A 20,217-nucleotide genomic window follows, 5' to 3' on the forward strand; every position below is an offset into this window, starting at 1 on the left:
GAATCAATTTTTTTATGATATTAGATTCAAACATATTAATTATGCCCTACAAAAAATCTGCAATATTCTTTGTTTACAAGCTTTGGTTTATTCCAGTTTTTTTCTCCTTTCACTTCAACCATATATGTGTAATGCTGTTTTTATTCATATATTTCCATGCCACCGCAGAATCAAATCTCTTGGATACGTCGACGCGACTGGCACATCCTTTCGTCCGGCGCGCAACTCTACACCAACGACGAACGGTTTGCGATACTGCATGCGCCCGGCTCGAATATGTGGACATTGCAGATAAAATTCGTACAGCGACGAGACCATGGCATGTACGAATGTCAGGTGAGTGAGTTAAGCAATACAAGATAAAAAATGTACAGAAAGAGTTGGCGTGCGTTGCCACATGCATCTCAATATATAAAAATATCAAAGAAGGTGTGGGCGTTAGTGGTTCTGCAGGAGTTAGGTTGTACTGCATTTTAGCTTATGTACGTTAGACGCCTACTTTATCTATTTCTTCATCTTTTTTTTTTTTTTACCTGCTACCTTTCCAGCGACACTCGCCGTTTGCTCTATTTATGCTCCCTCTTCGCCTACTCATGCTATTGCAATATACTCGTACTAGTTCCATTCCAACTGTTCGCCATCTAAAATGTGTCACTTTTCTTGGCTGGCCATATTTTATTCATATTTTTATCTGTGGCCCAACTAGCGGTCCGTCGGTTGGTTCGCAGGCTGCATGCTTTACAATCCACATGGCATGGCATGTCCTTACATAGCTGTTGATGCAAAAGGCAAAACAAAACACCGACGATATATTCAAAAATATTCACATATATTCATATGTATATGTGTGTGTAAGCACATGGCCGCAATATGGGTAACATTTCCAGCCGTATACTATGGCATGTGAGCGCTGACTTTAATTTTAATTTTAGTTTTTTTAGCTTTTAATTTTTCATGGCTTGCCAAATGGATGAATTGTGGCAACACGTGGTGACATGTTGTACTAGATAGCTAAACTAAAAAAAAAAATTAAAATAAGAATAATAAAAACCAAAAACGAAGTTGTAACCAAAAAAAAATGAATAAAAAATCAGAACATGTCGCAGTGAGGTGTCTAACTGGAATCATGAAATGTCACTTCAGATTTATTATTCAAAAAATCTGGTTGTTAAAAAGTGTTGTGTGTGTCAAATGAAAAATCTGTCGACTGTGGCATGCTGCTCAATTTTAATTACATTTTGTATGAAATTTTAATTGAGCTAAATCTGAAATATGCCAATCTATAAAAAACCGAATTAATTGAACTTAAAAAAAAAAGGAATTCTTTCAGTATAACTGAGAAAATCAAAAGGCCTGCCAAAGAAAATAAATTGCTCCTTTGTGCATTTACACAGCTACAAATTTAGCTATATCGTTTTATTGGACGTTTGTTAAAGCTGTTATTCAACATCGCTTTCCCACCAACTGGAGAATATAACTATATTCAAATAACGCTTTTGATGCACTTGCTCAACATCCAAACAATAACAACTGCTTTCCTAGGTGCAACAGCAGCATCAATGGCTACCAGCAGCTAGGAGTAGGAAATAAATTATTCCATAAAAGCAGACTCAATTTAGAGTAGGAGCTAGAAACTACCGCAAGTTATTATTTCAGTGCGCTACGATAAGTCCGCTTTCTTTTCTAAGCATCTTTACTCTATAAAGGTTGCTCCAATTAAAGTAAAGCCTATTTGAAGGGTGGTTAAATTTCAAGGGCCGATGTTGAATGTGACCCACACCTAAACGTCAACGATACCGTTGGACTTCTTTCTTTGGGGTTATTTGAAAGAAAAGGTATATGTCGATAAGCCAGCAACAATTCAAGAGCTAAAGGATGAGATAATTCGGTACATTAACGGCATAGAACCTCAATTATACCTCAGCGCCATCGAAAATTTGGATCATCGGATGGGGGTGTGCCGCCGAAGCCGCGGCGTCCACTTGGCCGATATTTTATTCCATGCGTAATTGAGCTATACCAGTATTATCATAATAAGAAATGACAATTATTTTCTTAAAAAAATTATATTTTAATCAAAATCAATACCGCCCTTGAAACTTAACAACCCTTTATAAAGGTACATATTGACCTATTTAGCAAATTACTTATACTTACTTACTAATCAAATGTGTAATTTACTCTTACAATTTGCGTACATAGAGAACTTAAGACAGTCTTTGTAGCTTATCTACTCCATGAGTTTAACATACAACTGAGAAGGTTCACATTATATTCCAAATTGTTTAAGTAGTAATCCTGTTTGAATAACAGTCAATTTTTTTATTCCACAAAGCCGGATTAAGCACGATTTTACCAATGCTGCATTCTTCCCTATCCATTCTTTATAGCAAATTATTATTCTCAATAATAGGCCCATTATCGCATTGACAATTTAAGCATGTTTGGTTAACATTTAATTGTAGGGGTGAATTTAATTGGTGAATTACTCTCTTCCGCTCTAACGATTTAATTCTCACGGAGTTTGACAGAATCAGCTGATAGGCTGACGTAAACGGGGATGTGTTTACAAAAAAATTGAGATTAGGTTAGTGATAAACGAAAAAAATCAACCAATGACACTTCGTTGCGGTTTGAACAACGTCGGATTGGACGAGTGTGTGACTAAGTGTTTGAAATGAGCGTGCAGAATTCGGTTGCCGAATGTCACGTAACGTGGCAACAGAAGTTCCCTCACAGTTTTCTTTTCCACCAAAGTTATTGGCCAAATCTTGTATACCTATCATCCTTGGGTGTTGAATACCGACGTGATGAGTCGAGTACCCCTTGGTAATTTTTTTGTTTTTTAATATTTTTCGGTGACAAATTTTTCGTCGTTTTTCGGATGAAATGATTGTTGACGGAATTGAGGACAAAGGTGAAGAAGAAAGTGATTTCTGAAAAAATGTTGCCAAAATCGGAAAAGTAAGGTTTTTCAGTAGTCAACATTAGAACCAACCCGCTGCGTAAAAACTGCTCTGCAAAGCGTTGAGCTTTTACAAGTAGCTGTACAGAGAACATCAGTGAAAAAATGCCTACATTACAAAACGTAATTGGTAGCATTTTAGCTTCAAACTCCGTAGTAGTGATTCCGAAAGAGTCCATCCCTCCTATTTATAAATTGTGTTATATGTCCATGCCCCATTCGATTAAAGCGAAACTAAATAAAAAACCTCCAAAAAGGCTAATCTATAATTTCTATGTACAACTAGTTTTTTTAGATTTCTTATACTCGCCTTTTCAATTCATTCAAATTTTATAGTTTTTTTATACCTTTACATAATGTTTTTATCGTTTTTAAAGGATGGGTTGTAACCAGTGCCACTTTTGTTGAACCTAAAAAGGAACAAGTAATTTTAAAAAAACCTCTTTTTCTTAAAATTATTTTAGTAAACTTTTAACTTTATGACCCCACGTCATAAACTATGTCCAAAAAATTCATTTCCATAATTGAAGGCGAGCTTACACTTGAGAGGGAGGAACCTATCACAATTTCTGTTAATTTTTTTAGATTTTCAGTTCAAATTAAACGAAACTTTATTCGGCTACTACTCTGTCGGTAATGCCAGGTTTCGAAACCTCAGGTTGAAATACGTAATGATAAAAGAAGATATTTCTCCCTTCTTATTGAGGGCATTATCGCTTATTTTAGCTGCAGATAAATATTAATCAGGTCAATGATTATAATGAATTTAGCAGATGGACATTATTTTAATGCAAATGCGCCACTAAGTTCGGTAACATTGCTTAATGGCCACCATTACATATTGCATACTATACTGCTATTTTTTCAAATCAAAAGTTTTAGACTAGAAAAGCGATTTAATCTGTACATTTTCTTCAACAAGCATCATTCAACATGTCTTAATTTCCAATGCGATGCTTCGCCCACCCATCTTAGCAGGGTGGAACCTATGGAAGGGGGCAAAGAATATGTTTGAACAATGGCTTTTATATATAAAAAGTATGGTATACTTTTAAAAGTTAAAATAAAAATACTTATAAAAATGTTAAAAGGAAAAAAATCAAAAAAAAAATCTATACTATAACTTTCAAAGTTAAACCATTCTCAAAATTTTAAAAGCTTTTCATGAGTGGCTTCACATGGAATCGCTCCAATGCTTTGTCAATGTTACTTGCACTCCCTGATAGCAAAAAAAAAAAAAAACCTGACGCCCTTTGCGCCGAATTTACATCGGCATGAAATATGTATCACTGCCTGGTACATCATTTGTAAGAACTGCATTGAGTCATTCTAATGCGAAATAAACTTTCTTGCACCAAAAAAAAGTGTAAAACTAACTTCTTCGAGTTGTCTATGACAGCAATTTAACAGGAAATATTGAAATAAAAATTCAGAAATTTTGGAAAAGAGTAGATTTCTTTGTGTGTTGTAATTTTATCTGCTTTCTGGCTATCAGTTAGTCAATGAAAAGATTGTTTTGAAGTGACAGCCCAACTTGGTGCACTAACTCCCCAAAATGCATACCATCTCACACAAGCTCAAAATTATAGGCATGGAATGATTTGTGCGAAGGCAAGTGACAGTTAACATAAAATATGTTCAAAATATCCAATTGTATGCCAAGAAGTATGACCGCAATTACATTGCAAGTAAAATGAGAGAACAACGTGAACTTGCGTGCAAATAGATATATGTACTTTGTTCTAACTTCTCTAACTATACATACATACATATATATGTGAGTAAGATATGAAGAATTTTTAAAACCTCTCCATGTAAGTATGAAATGTAAAGCATTGTAACCACCCTCACGTCGTGGCAAGTTCTTTAGCTGGCACTTGAAAGCAAGATATAACACTTTGCAAACAAAGTGAAGTGCAAAGACTAGTTTATGAAGTCGTCTGCAGCAGAATTTGTGTGCCATTCATTCTCAGTTGTTAAACTATGTATGTATGTACGTACATAGATAAGTTGGCTAACAGGGCGTATGAGCATTAATGCCACTGACACTGACTGCTTGACTTCATGGCTGTTGGGATATTTTTTAAACGCAAAAATACTTTACCGCACAAATACTTACAGATGCAGATTAAACATTTGCACACATACCAAACTTCTATAAAAATATATGTGCTACTTATTATCAGTGGTGAATTCATACTTTGAGTGAGACATACTTTTATATGGCGGCTTGGCTTGAAATACTAAATAGACAACTTTTGAATTCTTACGAAGCAGTTTCGGCAAGATCGCACAGGGCTTGCATATTTGCTCTTCTTGCTTGGCATATGGACTTCCGAAGTAATTCTAATTGAATTAAAAGAGAAAATCAAGTGAGCCTAGTAAGGGACTTCTTGGAAAGCGTGGACTCTTAGGTTGGAAAGGATTATACTCATTCATACGCCACGAGTTAGCCCATGGAGCTGCTGTATATTTGTTAACTGCACCACATCTAAGTCGCCATAAAGCTTATAAAACTCAAATTTCATCGTCTGCAATATTTGCCATTACCAGGGTGTAAAGATATAGAAAAATTTCGCAACGAAATCTCTCAAAAACTACAAAGGCCGCTCCATCATACATTGCCTTCGCTCAAGTTTCTGCTTCATTCTATAGGAAGCGCATGATGAGGATCTTATAAAGTGTGAATTCATGGTCGTCTATAGTATACTTTACTGTTCAATTGCCTACAATTACAAAGTTCCACTAACTGGCAAGAGGAATGGTTTGTTGGGCCTCAATACTCTGTGTAACCGAAGTCTTCTACCCCTGCAGAATTATACTAAAATGCTAGGGATTCGATGGGCACCTCATCCTACAAGTATTCATCTTCTGCTGTCTTCACTTGGACTCTTTATTAAATTTAGAAAATGTTGAACTGACGGTTGAATTGTTGAAATCCAAATATCATAAGAATAATGTCGACAATTGTCAGATAATACTAGAGCGATATAATTCCAAAAAATCTAAGATTATTTTCCATCGACCGATTAAAGAAATGGCAGATGAGTCGGATTGTATAGCACTTCGTCAGAGAGGTGTCTGCGTAACTTTTAAGTGCCATAAGAGATTTACAGGAGCTATTTATAATATTTATACATATTACCGAGTCAGTAATAGGTATGCCTTTAATGCTAGCTAATAAAAGCGGTTTTGGGGTCACCCAAAAAATCGATTAATTTGTAAAACATATTTCAATTTTTTTCAACAGTATCAGGCTTTTTTCAACAGCGAGGTCACTAGGCAAAAATTTTTGAAATCGATACATTCACTTTTCAAGTGCGCCTTAAAACTATGATGAAGCAAATGATAACACATATGACCACCATGATGAACATTGTAGACATACTGGTATCGAAGCCAGATGGTCGCACTAAGTAAAATAAAAATAGCTGTTTGGAACGCAAACGGACTTACGCGCCACGAACTGGAACTCAAGACTTTTATTCTAGACAATGCAATTGATATTATGCTAATATCCGAGACTCATGCAACTCATAAAACTTTTGTAAATATACCCAATTACAACATACACTACACAAATCACCCATATACCAAGACTCACGGAGGAACTGCAATAATCATCAAAAAAACAATTAAATACCACGAACTTGATGGTTATAGAAAAATTAACATACAAGCAACGACAGTTTCAATAAAAATAAATAACTCAAATGGACCAATAACAATATCAGCAGTATACTGTACGCCAAAATTCAATAGCACCGGAGAGCCCCGACATACTGGCCTACAGATATCAAAAAACAACCAGATTTAATTGATTTATGTATTGTTAAAAATATTCCCCAAGCCCATCTCACCATTAAGTCATGTTTGGAGCTATCATCGGATCATTCACCACTTCTAATGACAATTCTTGGAACTCTGCACCAACAAACTTTTACAGGACTATATAATAATAAAACAGACTTCAATTATTTTCGACAAAGTGTGGGAGCAGAATTGACTATAAATATTTCATTAAAAACGGAAAACGAGATTGACTCAGCAATAGCTTTTTTCAACGATTCCATCATCAAATCCCTTACCCTTTCGACACCAAATATAAAAATTCAACAAAAAGAGTCTATTCCAATACATATCAATCAAAAAATTCAACAAAAAAGGAAACTCCGTAAAAAGTGGCAAACTACTAAACATCCCGAAGATAAGGCAAAACTTAAAAATCACCAACTGAATTAAAAACATTATTAAAACAACACGGAGATAAAAAGCTTGAGAATTATATACATAACTTGGGGGCCATGGCAGTTAACAATTATTCTCTATGGAAAGCAACTAGAAACAATAAAGATAAGGCAAACACACTAGCTGAACACTTTAAAACAATATTCTCAAACGAAAAAGACAATCAGCACATTGAACAAAATGTAAATACGAGTAACCCAGAAAAGGTAATGAAAATGACAACCTCAGCAGAAATCAGATATCATTTGAAAAATCTGAACAGTAAAAAAGCACCGGGCTACGATCTAATAAATGGTAAAATACTAAAAGAACTACCTAATCTAGCAATCACATATATAAGACAAATATTCAACAGCATATTAAGGACGCAATGCTTCCCACGCCTCTGGAAAGTTGCTCAAATAACGGCAATCCCCAGGTAAACCAGGTAAAAGTGCATCAGAAACGACATCATATCGCCCTATCAGTCTCTTGCCCATTATTTCAAAAGTGTTTCAAAAAATATTCTTTGCCAGATTAGACAAAATTCTGATAGAGAAAAATATAATACCAAGCCATCAATTTGGATTTAGACGTCAGCATTCCACTTTGCAACAAGTCCACAGAGTTATTAACAAAATACTAAATGATATGGATAATAAAAGGAGAAAAGCTGCCTAGCAGGATATTGCAAAAGCTTTTTACAGGATGTGGCATAAAGCACTACTGTTCATCATGGTGGCCAATTGTATTATCAATTGTTTCATCATAGTTTTGAGAACGAACGAAAGCTATATGAATATATGAGAGGGTTCATTCCGCATTGTCTATCGAGCCCAACAAGGCGGATGGTCTGTCTCATTCGTCAGATACTCATCCGTCTATTGTGATTTTTTCCTAATTTACATTAAGGAAAACAAAGTGTCTGTCCATTGAAACTGTGAAAGAGAAAGCGATAGCTAGCTGGAGAAGCTAACTGCAAACTATTCATTCGAAAAAAAAAAGATTTTCATAGATCATCGAAGGTATACAGAAGAGGTTCATATTTAAAGTAATCAGAAATTACGTCGACGACTTGGAACAACTCTTTCACTTGAAAACAACCACACTGTCAGAGATAATGCGGAGAAGGAGCGAATAATACCAAAGGAAGGTTTGAAGATGTTTTCTAATGAAATTCAGATGGTTCAACAACTGGTGCCAGCAGACCGCCAAACTCGTGTAGCATCTACTCAGAAATTATTGAAGCTGAATGACACAATGCCAGACATTGTTAAGAAGCTAATGGTAGTGTTGAACAAAAACAAAATTCAGTTCTGGACAACCAACAATATTCGTATTATCAATGGGAAATCACTTCATCCATAAAAATTACGGTACAATGCGCTATTTACTCATAACCAAGACGACAATCAAAAAGCGGCAACTTCATCACTGGAGAATTACAGAAGAATTATACAAGATCACATTAAACTTTTTTTAATACCAAAACTGGATGAGTTACTATTAGGGTATAGATGACATTACTGAGATACTGCCAGAGCAAATACAGCGTGAGGGAATGAAAATTAAAAAAAAACACACATTTAATAGGACTATGAATAAGTTCGTGCGGTTTTACAACAGATGGCGTAACTTGATTATTATTCCATCGATCCACATTTCCAAACATTCATTGGAGAGCTACTGTCGTAAGGCACAAACGTCAGTATAAGTTTTTTATTTGAAGCGTAAACAACAATATTTTTACCACACTTGAAAATGTCGAATTTCGTGCCAAATAATGTGTTTTTGCGGGGAATTCTTCTTCATTATTTTAATATGAAGAAAAAAGCAGCCGAAAGTCATCGTATCTTGGTGGAAGTTTATGGTGAGCATGCTCTAGCTGAGCGAACGTGCCAGAAGTGGTTTGCACGCTTTAAAAGTGGTGATTTTGGCTTGGAAGACGAAGAACGCGAGGGTGCGCCGCCAAAGTTCATGGATACCGAATTGGAGGAATTGCTCGATCAAGATCCGGCTCAAACGCAAGAAGAGGTTGCAAAAACTTTGGGAGTTAATCAATCAACCATTTCCAAACGTTTAAAAGCCATGGGAATGATCCGAAATTCAAATTTCGAAAAAAACCGCACGAACTTATTCATAGACCTATTACATTCTCTTCGAATTCTCTATTAGGAGAATTTGGTGAGCCACGAGTTTGCCTGCCACATTCTATTTCCTTTGTTTCTTAACATAAACAGTCGACGTAAATAAGCTCTAACCTTTTGGGCTGAAGATTCGGCAATCCAGCGCTAGAAATCCTGTAGAAAGTGATGGTAAATTCTATAAAATTTGCCCAAATAAGCATCAACTCAATGGTGACCACCTATCAGATCATTTACAATTTGCAAAACAAGAAAAAGTGTATTGCTTAATAAATATAAAAAAAGAATATTGATTAGTTACTTTTGGAATTATTTAACACATAATCGTGTACTGTCTTTTGCGTCACCTTTTTTTATTTACTTTCACATTCACTTGTAACCGTTCATGAATACGAAATAACAGCAGGAGTTTGCGGTCGTATTGGCTGTCGTGCACCATTATATTTTTTTTTTACTATTTTCACCTTTTTTTTTTTAATTGTAAAATGCCCTTGGCTGTTACTGCTGATTCAACTTACAGACTGAAAGAAAATTTAGCAAATCACGACGTTGCGAAATCAATATTTATATATGGGAAATATTACTAGAATTATTTATTTATAAACTATTTTTTTATTGAAACTATATACAGACTCATTTTTATATCTTTGTAACATATATTCTTCTTTCTGCCCACTTCAAGGTCTCCACACCGACAGGCATCATTTCGCATTTTGTGAATCTGCAAGTAGTCGTACCCGAGGCATTCATATTGGGCTCCGGTGAGCTGCATGTCGACATGGGATCTACAATAAATCTCGTCTGCATAATTGAAAAGGTAAGCAAAAACAACAAAAAAACACGCTCACACATGCACACAAAACAAAAAAAAAGCAACGAACGAAAATATGCCAAGGCCAACGAGCGCGAAACAACAAAAAATTCCAACAACATGCAAGTACTCCAGCATTTGTTTGTATTTGTATGTGTGAGAGGGGAGTGTGCGCTTGTAGTTGCCAATACACCAAAGAGTATTTACTTTACAATGCATCTCAACAACTTTTGCTAAGATTTATGTTGGCCACACAATTTACGTTTACTTGCCACAGAAATTCAAATTTGTTGGGTTAATGAAAATTTATATGACTCGCCACGAGCGAACAACTGAGCAACCGAGCGTACTGCAAGTGCAGCGCAGCAGTTGCAACAATTTCAAGAGTCATTAAATTTAATACAAGCGAACGAGTAGTAAAATACTTACGCCTGCATAAACTCACTCATACTTGTACATACTCGCACACATGTACCTATACTTAGATGCATTTTTATATATGTATAAAAATGGGAATGGCTATGCACCCAAAGCTGCCGCAACACTCACTTAGGGTAAGGCGCGCAATATCCTTTGTAGCTTCTAGCCACTTGGCGGTGATTACAATTACTTACAAATACATGCATGTATTTTTCATTTATGCTCATACCCTGCAGTCAAAATTATGAGTATAACTTCTAACAGTTCTTCAGTGCTAAGAAAAGGCATTTTTAAAATGGAAAGATGTGAATTGTGCGCCTCTATTTCAGCCTTACACACAGCCTTTACATAAATATTATATCAGCTAATTCACAACAGACAACAGGTCTAGTCGAATTTAGGACGAGATAAGTTGAAAAAGCAAATTAAAATCCATAAATGAATGTTTCAAAAATATTTTATTATGAAAGAAAAAAGTTCGAGAGCAATTTATGACCAAAATCGCCAATTTGAAATAAATCGACAAGTAATTACAAATTCCTCAATGAATGTTAGAAAAACATTTTTAAATTAAAGTAAATGTGCTAGAACAACACGAATACATAAGTCTTTCGGAATTCTTAAATGGAAAAACTGTATTTTAGTTTGAAATAAGACATTGCACAAAACTATTTCCACTTCAGACAAAAGTTGTTGAAATATTGCCGTTTAAAAGCTAGAGCAACAATCACAATAAAATTGTTTTTGCACGCAACTCTGATTGGGCATTTTGCAACTGGTGCAATTCTAGTCACTCTCGAACTAGCTTGACTTTTTCCATTAAATTATATATAAAGAAATAGAATGTTTGTTGAGCAGTTTGTCCTTCTACTGGGTAAAGTTATATGTATGCATGCGTGTGTGTGTATATGTGTGGTGCAGATTTAATAATAAATTCTCGTTTAAGTGAAATTGTTCGTAGTTCATGTTGCTGCCAAGTGCCCTCACACAAGTGAGCGAAACATATGAAACAAATACGCAGATATATAAATACACGCCAACAAACATACTTACATACATACATACACGCACTCTTTTTGTATATCTATATATACAAATGTACATAAATGCCAAACTGTTGCAATAAAAATACTAAAATGCAAACATACTGCAACCCTTTCAGTGCCTTTTACGCCACGTTTGCTGCTGATTTTATTGCCACAGTAGCTGCGACCAAGGCCGATGGGGATATCAGCGGCAGCGGTGGGCGCGATGGCTGCGGCGGCGATGGTTATTCCAAGTAATCCGAGCCAAAATCGTTTTCGTTTACATTCGCCGCAGCCACTATCGCAGCTTAAGTTATTGAAATTACGAGCGTGCAATATTTTGTTGCAAGCTTTCGGGCTTTTCGCTGCAGTATTTGTTCCATCTACATACTTGTACGAGTACTTGGCATTTTCCCTTCATTCACTTTGCATATGATCTAAATTTTTGGCACTTTGTTGCTAGAATATTCACATGAGAGTCCGCACAAACAGTTTTTGGAGCCATTTTGGTAAAGTACATCAAAGTTTGCACATAGTTTAGTTTAAAATTAATTTGTATAGAGTTTTCGCTGGAAAAGTTCTAGCCGAAGAAAACTTTAAGTGTCGCCTTGACAAATTCGATATCTGGTGACTTGCGACCGGAGAGGCAAAATTAAAGCTTTCCTTTATTCACTTTGTAAAAATAATCTGATATTGATAGATGTCAGTAGTGAATAATTCCTAGAAGACACCTTTTTTATACCATCTTTGACTTTTATCAAGTAGGCAGATGTACAATTTTGCACGATAGAACAACGCGTTAATGAAATATTGAAGCTTATTATGAAAATAGCCTTAAGAACAACATTTCGCGAAATTCGTAATTTTTTTGTGGAAGTAATCGTTCGGATGAGTCGACAATTCAAAAGTTGGTGAACAAATTTCAAGAAACTGTTCCACGAATGGGGGGGCCTACAGTTTCAAGCCGAATCCCAACGGGAAATATTTTTATGGAAATGACTAGTATACCAAAACCATTTTGTTGTTGCTACTACAGCACAGAAGGTTGGAAAGAAGGGGCGGATTTTACTTGTAGACGTGCTCATGGTAGATATTTAAATGATGTAACTTTCCACTTGTAATTGTTATCAGCCGTTTTTTGAATAAAAATTGTGAAACCTGCAAAAATATAAAATATAAAAATAACGAAACCTTTATCAAATTCATGAAAGATATCTTCAATTTCGATTGTGCATCAGACGTTAATAAGTCAATAACCATCATCGATTTGCCTTTTTCAAGACGCATTCCACTCGAAACACTCCCTTTCATTTCCTACTTTTTCTATCATCGTCCTATTCTCAACAGAGAAATGGTTCATTACCATGCACACAGGAAGAAGGCATACGCAAACACAAATATGTGAATTTATATACAAATGCGCATATACATACATATACATACATATATATGCTCACTCGAGTAGGAGAGAGCCAGATATCGAACGTTGCCGAATGCGGGGGCCGATTGTGCTCTTTGAGCAAGATAACGACACACTTTTGCGTGCGTGCAGCCGGCTAAATCGAATTATAAGACGTTATCACGTCAAAATGCTGATGCAAATATCAATGCAGTTAAGGGGACAACTAACGTATAATTGAACATCATCGGCATATACTTGGACATCACTATATTTCATCACACTAAGCAAATCATTAAAATACAGCACAAACATATACACACAAAGAGTAGATCCTTAAGGCACACCTCTGATTGTAGGTAAGAAGTAGGATATGGTATTACCGGCACATACTGCATGTGATCGGTCACTGAGATATGATTTCAGCCACGTTGAAATATTAAATAAGTTTTTAAGCTTCATGGTTGAAAGTTTGTAGTCTACAGAGACAAACGCTTTGTAATGGTCAAGTCAAGTAAGAAAAGTCACACAATTTTTGTTAATGTTTAGTTTTATCCGACACTTTTAAGAATACCGTGGTGCAGCTCTCCCTGACTCTAAACCCCGACTCCCGTGTGTTCACCAAACCATTGTTATTCAGAAAGGCCATTTATCTCGCGATGCATGACAACATACGCTAAGAAGAGTAGAGAGAAACGGCAATATTGAATTCGAGCGGTGACTATCGCTATTCGGCTTCTTTGTAGGTAGAGTTTTGACTCTCTTCCAAGAGTCGAAATAGATTAACGTGGTCAAGTTGGTATGAGGAGCATAAGTAAGATATGGTAAGAGTTTTGGTAATAAACATTTAATAAACTTTGAATAGATACCATCGAGACCGACCGCACCGGCTTTAACACTAAGTATGAACTGAATTACTTCACACTTGTCAACAGATTCAACAACATTCAAATTATAATTGTATATTAAATTATAATTGTATTATTTACAGAATTGGGCAAACACTCAAATTTCTCATTTAACACATTTACATTAGCATGATTCGGAGACAGAGGGATTTTTGTTCCCAATCCCCATTTCACGAACTAACCGCAGTACTAAACTGATACTCATAATATTTTAGCTTACTTAATGGTGTTATAGTTTTCCGAAATTTTGAATCTTTTATATTTGCAATACGCTTGAACCAAAACCGATCAAAGAGCGAGCTAACGTTTTCTTCAATAAAGTTAGTTTGTTCATTACTAAATATTAAAAGACATCCCAAGTTAATTTTCTCCGCAGTTCCTTTAAGACGCTTACAGTTTATATGTAGAAAGTCAAATGTCATAAGAATTAGTTCGACTAGTTTCAGAACCGGACGACACAACATCCATCTGAATTCATCACTTTTAAATGGAAGACTGTGAGCATTAAGGTGATATATTTTCAATCCAGATTTAAGCTTAGTTAGCACGCGAATCATATTATAACTGGTATGTCAGCCTTTGGAAAAGTGTTTAATTTTAACTATAATTGTCAAAACAAGCAAAGAAATTAATATTGCACTTAAAACCCTTTACAAAGCGAATATTACTAGAACTATGATTAACAAAAGATCTGAGGGAATGTAGGTACCAAAGAAAGGAGAAGATGAGAGGAAGCAAGAAACAAATAGAAGAGGATGCAATTTTTTTATCATCATGCCCAAACCTGTGGAGGTACTCTTTGGAGCAGCCATGCTCCAAGAATTGTGTCAGATAGAAATATCTTACATCAGGTCATCGCTCGACCCAAGTCTGTACGCTACCGATAAGTATGTGTATCCTCCTCCATTTTGTCGCTAAGTGCCAGCGATTTTGTCACTCATCCAGGCTCCTGCGTCGTTCTTTCTTGCGCTCGCTAGCCGAAGTGGCCTATTAGGTTTTTAGCTTTGTTATATATTCTGCCCAGTTCGGAAGCCTTCATATCCGGCGGCCCGATATAACACTCACCGCTTCATGAGAAACCGTTCTAAAAGTACAGGCAACTCGAATGACGCTTAGCCTCAAACTATTTCCGTCTTCTTGGTGTTCTGCTGCATACATAAACGAGGACTGGCTAACTTTAGTCAGGAGTGCTGTAGCGTTTGTAGCTTTTTCCTGCTCGTTTTAAGTACTGTGTCTCTTTTCTGTCCTGCTAGCTAAAGTTTCTCTATGGGCAACCATTCTTTGGCTTTTGCCGTTGCTTCGCTACAGATGCTCTGGATCTGGGAGATTTCTGTGGCAACTATCGTCAGCGCAATATCATCTGTGTATCCAACCATTTGTAAAGCATGTTCCGTATTATCGGAACCAGTACGGATCCCTGCGCTATACCGCTCGTCCCCACGTAGCTTTTATGTCCTTCGCCTGCATCTCGCAGCAGTAGTCTCTCCGTCAGCTAACTGTGTATAACTGTGTAAGTGTAGGTATCCCGGCTTTCTTTTTTCTTCAAGTGTTCTCTTCACTTCTCTTCATATGAGGCCAGTATGCTGAAAGCATTTTTAATGTCTAATGCATTTTTTAACTGCATACATATATACGCACGTATGTCTGGAGGTGCTTATACTACTTTTTCGGAAAGGGGAGAAAAAATAAAAACACACGTGTATCGGCGATTTTCATGTACACGTCAGAATTTTTTTTTTTTATGTATAAAATATAGAGCTCGTAGTCCGCCTGTATGAAAAACTTTGGATCCTGGATTTAACCCTTTTTCCGTGATCCAATCGCGCTGAATTTCTGCAGGCAGATTCGTGGAAATGTTTTTATTATGCAAAATTAAAAAACAAAATTTTAGCAATTCTCAGATTTTCTTGAATTTTTTTTTTTTTCTAAAACCTCACCAACCTCAAAGAAACATACGAAGGCAAGGAATTAATATTACAGCTGATAAACTACCAAGAGCATAATTGGAAAATATGCTGCGATCTAAAAGTGGTCGGATTACTCATGGGCGTTAACCGTGGATTTCCAACCCACCAGTGCTTTTAGTGTACATGGGAAGGTCGCAAAAGAGATCAGGATTACACTGAATTTAAGTGGAAGCCGCGAATATGCTACAAAGTAGGCGTAGAAAGTATAGAAAATCTTCCATTAGTGCACCCATCTCAAATCATTTTGCAATCACTACACATTAAGCTCGGTGTCGTATCAAATTTTGTTAAAAAACTGGATGGTGAGGGCGAAGCGATTGCAATAATTTAAGGTGTTTTCAGTGGTCCGCAAATAAAAAAAAATAGTTGCAAGTTATGAATTTTCATCAAAATTGAATGCTATCGAACAACGTCCATAGAAAGGCACAGTTGCCGTTATTGAACAGTTTCTTGACAACAAACGAGCTGACAATTATAAAAATATTGTTGCAGAAATGATTTTGGCTTATGGCGAAATGGGCATATTAATGTGGCTAAATATCCATTTCCTTCACAATCATTTAGATTGTTTCCCTGATGATTTGGGAGCTTGTAGCGATGAACATGGCGAAAGGTTCCATCAGGACATTGCGGCTATTGAAAAGCGCTTTAAAGGTCAAGACATTACGCATATGCTTGGCGAATACTGTTGGTCTATTTGTCGCGATACTGACACAAATGCTTACAAACGCAAAAATAAAAGGCCTAAGTTTCTTTAAAAGCAATAAAATTGTTAATGTAACAATTTTTAATTTTAATATAATAAAATTAATAAAAAAATTCGGGGTTTTATATCTCTATTTTAATGCAGAGTGAAATACCTTTCTTCTGATACCCACATCGGCATATCTCATGCAATTTTTTTTTTAATTTCGAACAGGTGGCAACCCTGTGAAACATTGTCAGTGGCAACACCTTGGTGAAAAATCTAGAAATGTGATACACTATCTGTGTGCCCAATTTCATTCAAATCCGTTGAGCTAATCCTGAGACCGTGTGGCTATACAGATATGCATACAAGAATTGCTCGTTTAAAGTTATAAAATACAAAAAAAAAATTGTAATTGTAAAATTGCCGTAACTGAACGGGTTGATGCCGTCACCATTGGGCAAAGCCCAGGTTCGAAAGGCACAGTGGACATGCAACAGCAAATTTATAGAATTTTTTTTCTAATAGAGGAGGCAGTGGCAAACTTTCGAGTAGATTTTTTGACGTGATAACGTCTTATAATTCGATTTAACAGGCTGCACGCACGAAAAAATGTGTCGTTACCTTGCTCATTACTGTTCATATGTAGTTACCTTGCTCATATGTAGTTACCTTGCTCATATGTAGTTACCTTGCTCATATGTAGTTACCTTGCTCATATGTAGTTACCTTGCTCATATGTAGTTACCTTGCTCATATGTAGTTACCTTGCTCATATGTAGTTACCTTGCTCATATGTAGTTACCTTGCTCATATTAGTGTTACCTTGCTCATATGTAGTTACCTTGCTCATATTAGTGTTACCTTGCTCATATTAGTGTTACCTTGCTCATATGTAGTTACCTTGCTCATATGTAGTTACCTTGCTCATATGTAGTTACCTTTTCTCATATTAGTGTTACCTTGCCCATATAAATTCACGTATTTGTATTGGCATATGCCTTCTTATTGATTATTATTAATTTGATTTACTTGAAGAATTTAAAATAAAACCAAGTTTGTTAATAATACCTGTTGTTTTAATGTTATTATTATTATTTTTTTATTATATCTGAAGGAAAAAATGTATGGTAATATTCACCATATCTATACTAATATTATAAAGAGGAAAACTTTGTTTGTTTGGTTGTAATGAATAGGCTCAAAAACTACTGGACCGATTTTAAAAATTCTTTCACCATTCGAAAGCTACATCACGAGTAACATGGATTATATTTTATTTTGGAAATAGGGCTCGAGATATAGGTCAAAACGTGGACCCGGGTAACCTTCGGATGTGTATGTACAATATGGGTATCAAATGAAAGCTGTTGATAAGTGCTTTAATACGGGGTAATTTTCATACCTATTGATGACTAGGGTCTGGAAATATATGCCAAAACGTGGACCCGCCGTGTCTTTGCACCGAATTAAACCAAACTTACACACATTGTTAAGTAGGTATTGAAGATGATTTCCGTATAGTTTGAATACCTATTGGTAGATAGGGTCTCGAGATATAGGTCAAAACGTTGACCCGGGTAACCTTCGGATGTGTATGTACAATATGGGTATCAAATGGAAGCTGTTGGTGAATGCTTTAGTTCAGAGTATTTCCATCCGCTCCGTGACTAGGGTCTCGAGATAGAGACCAAAACGTGGACCCTAGAATGTGTTTGTACAATATGGATATCAAATGAAAGCTGTTGATAAGTGCTTTAATACGGGGTAATTTTCATACCTATTGATGACTAGGGTCTCGAAATATGTGCCAAAACGTGGACCCGGGTAACCTTCGGACGTGTATGTACAATATGGGTATCAAATGAAAGCTGTTGGTGAATGCTTTAGTACAGAGTATTTTTCATGCCGCTCCGTGACTGGGGTCTCGAGATATAGGTCAAAACGTGGACCCGGGTAACCTTTGGTTGTGTATGTACAATATGGGTATAAAATGAGAGCTGTTGATAAGTGCTTTAATACGGAGTAATTTGTTATGTTATGTAATGTTATGTTTTGTTATGTTATGTTATGTTATGTTATGTTATGTTATGTTATGTTATGTTATGTTATGTTATGTTATGTTATGTTATGTTATGTTATGTTATGTTATGTTATGTTATGTTATGTTATGTTATGTTATGTTATGTTATGTTATGTTATGTTATGTTATGTTATGTTATGTTATGTTATGTTATGTTATGTTATGTTATGTTATGTTATGTTATGTTATGTTATGTTATGTTATGTTATGTTATGTTATGTTATGTTATGTTATGTTATGTTATGTTATGTTATGTTATGTTATGTTATGTTATGTTATGTTATGTTATGTTATGTTATGTTATGTTATGTTATGTTATGTTATGTTATGTTATGTTATGTTATGTTATGTTATGTTATGTTATGTTATGTTATGTTATGTTATGTTATGTTATGTTATGTTATGTTATGTTATGTTATGTTATGTTATGTTATGTTATGTTATGTTATGTTATGTTATGTTATGTTATGTTATGTTATGTTATGTTATGTTATGTTATGTTATGTTATGTTATGTTATGCTATGTTATGTTATGCTATGTTATGTTATGTTATGTTATGCTATGTTATGTTATGTTATGTTATGTTATGTTATGTTATGTTATGTTATGTTATGTTATGTTATGTTATGTTATGTTATGTTATGTTATGTTATGTTATGTTATGTTATGTTATGTTATGTTATGTTATGTTATGTAATGTTATGTTATGTTATGTTATGTTGTGTTGTGTTGTGTTGTGTTGTGTTGTGTTATGCTGTGTTATGTTATGTTATGTTATGTTATGTTATGTTATGTTATGTTATGTTATGTTATGTTATGTTATGCTGTGTTATGTTATGTTATGTTATGTTATGTTATGTTATGTTATGTTAAAGTATATTATGTTATGTTAATGTTAACTCATTCTCTATATCCATACAAAATATCTATCAAACAAATAAAATTAAAATTTTCTTTTGAAAAATGCAACCATTCAATCAGTATTTTCTTATGACGTTATCACGTTAAACTATCGTCAGTAAACCGACTTTGCAGACAACCTCTTTTTTTTCATGAAAAAGTTCCTCATAAAAATCCTCTGTATATGCAGTTAATTAAGGTTGCAGCTGTCACCAATTGAATATTGAAGAATCACACTCACATTTTTTTTTTAATTTCATAGAATATCATTTAAAATTTGAATTAAGCTGCCTCAAAAAGCTTGCATCACAAATCGATATGAACTGAAATTCAATAACTGGGTAGCTTTTTCTTTCAGAAGATTAATAAAATACAATAAATGTGAGATAAAACCTTGTGATCTTTTATCGCACGGGAAATTTCAATAGCAGACTGCAGATAAAAGCAAATGCATTCAACGTTTCATCAATGTGCCGCATATAAAAGAAACGTGCATGTATGAGGGTGTGTATGTGTAAGCATGCATGTTTGATTGTACATACATATATATGTATGTATAAGCAATCTCTCTGTGCCCATTATGTGGGAGAATAACTGACCAAATATCTGTCTACAAAAACAAAGATAAAACGACAAAGCTAGCCATGCGATGCAAAAAAATGGGCAAAAAATTAAAACA

The 20,217-nt window shown here is 35.2% G+C and overlaps 1 protein-coding gene across 1 annotated transcript in view; it reads left to right on the top strand.

Annotated features, from left to right (window-relative positions):
- Positions 1 to 20,217, top strand: part of LOC129245962 (zwei Ig domain protein zig-8) — a 90,637-nt gene that overhangs the window by 58,384 nt on the left and 12,036 nt on the right. The window contains exons 4-5 of the mRNA XM_054884420.1: positions 169 to 336; positions 10,019 to 10,153. Of these exons, the coding sequence (XP_054740395.1) occupies positions 169 to 336; positions 10,019 to 10,153 (303 nt within the window). The remainder of the gene's footprint in view (positions 1 to 168; positions 337 to 10,018; positions 10,154 to 20,217) is intronic.

This window comes from Anastrepha obliqua, chromosome 4, assembly GCF_027943255.1.
Source record: "Anastrepha obliqua isolate idAnaObli1 chromosome 4, idAnaObli1_1.0, whole genome shotgun sequence".
NCBI lineage: Eukaryota > Metazoa > Arthropoda > Insecta > Diptera > Tephritidae > Anastrepha > Anastrepha obliqua.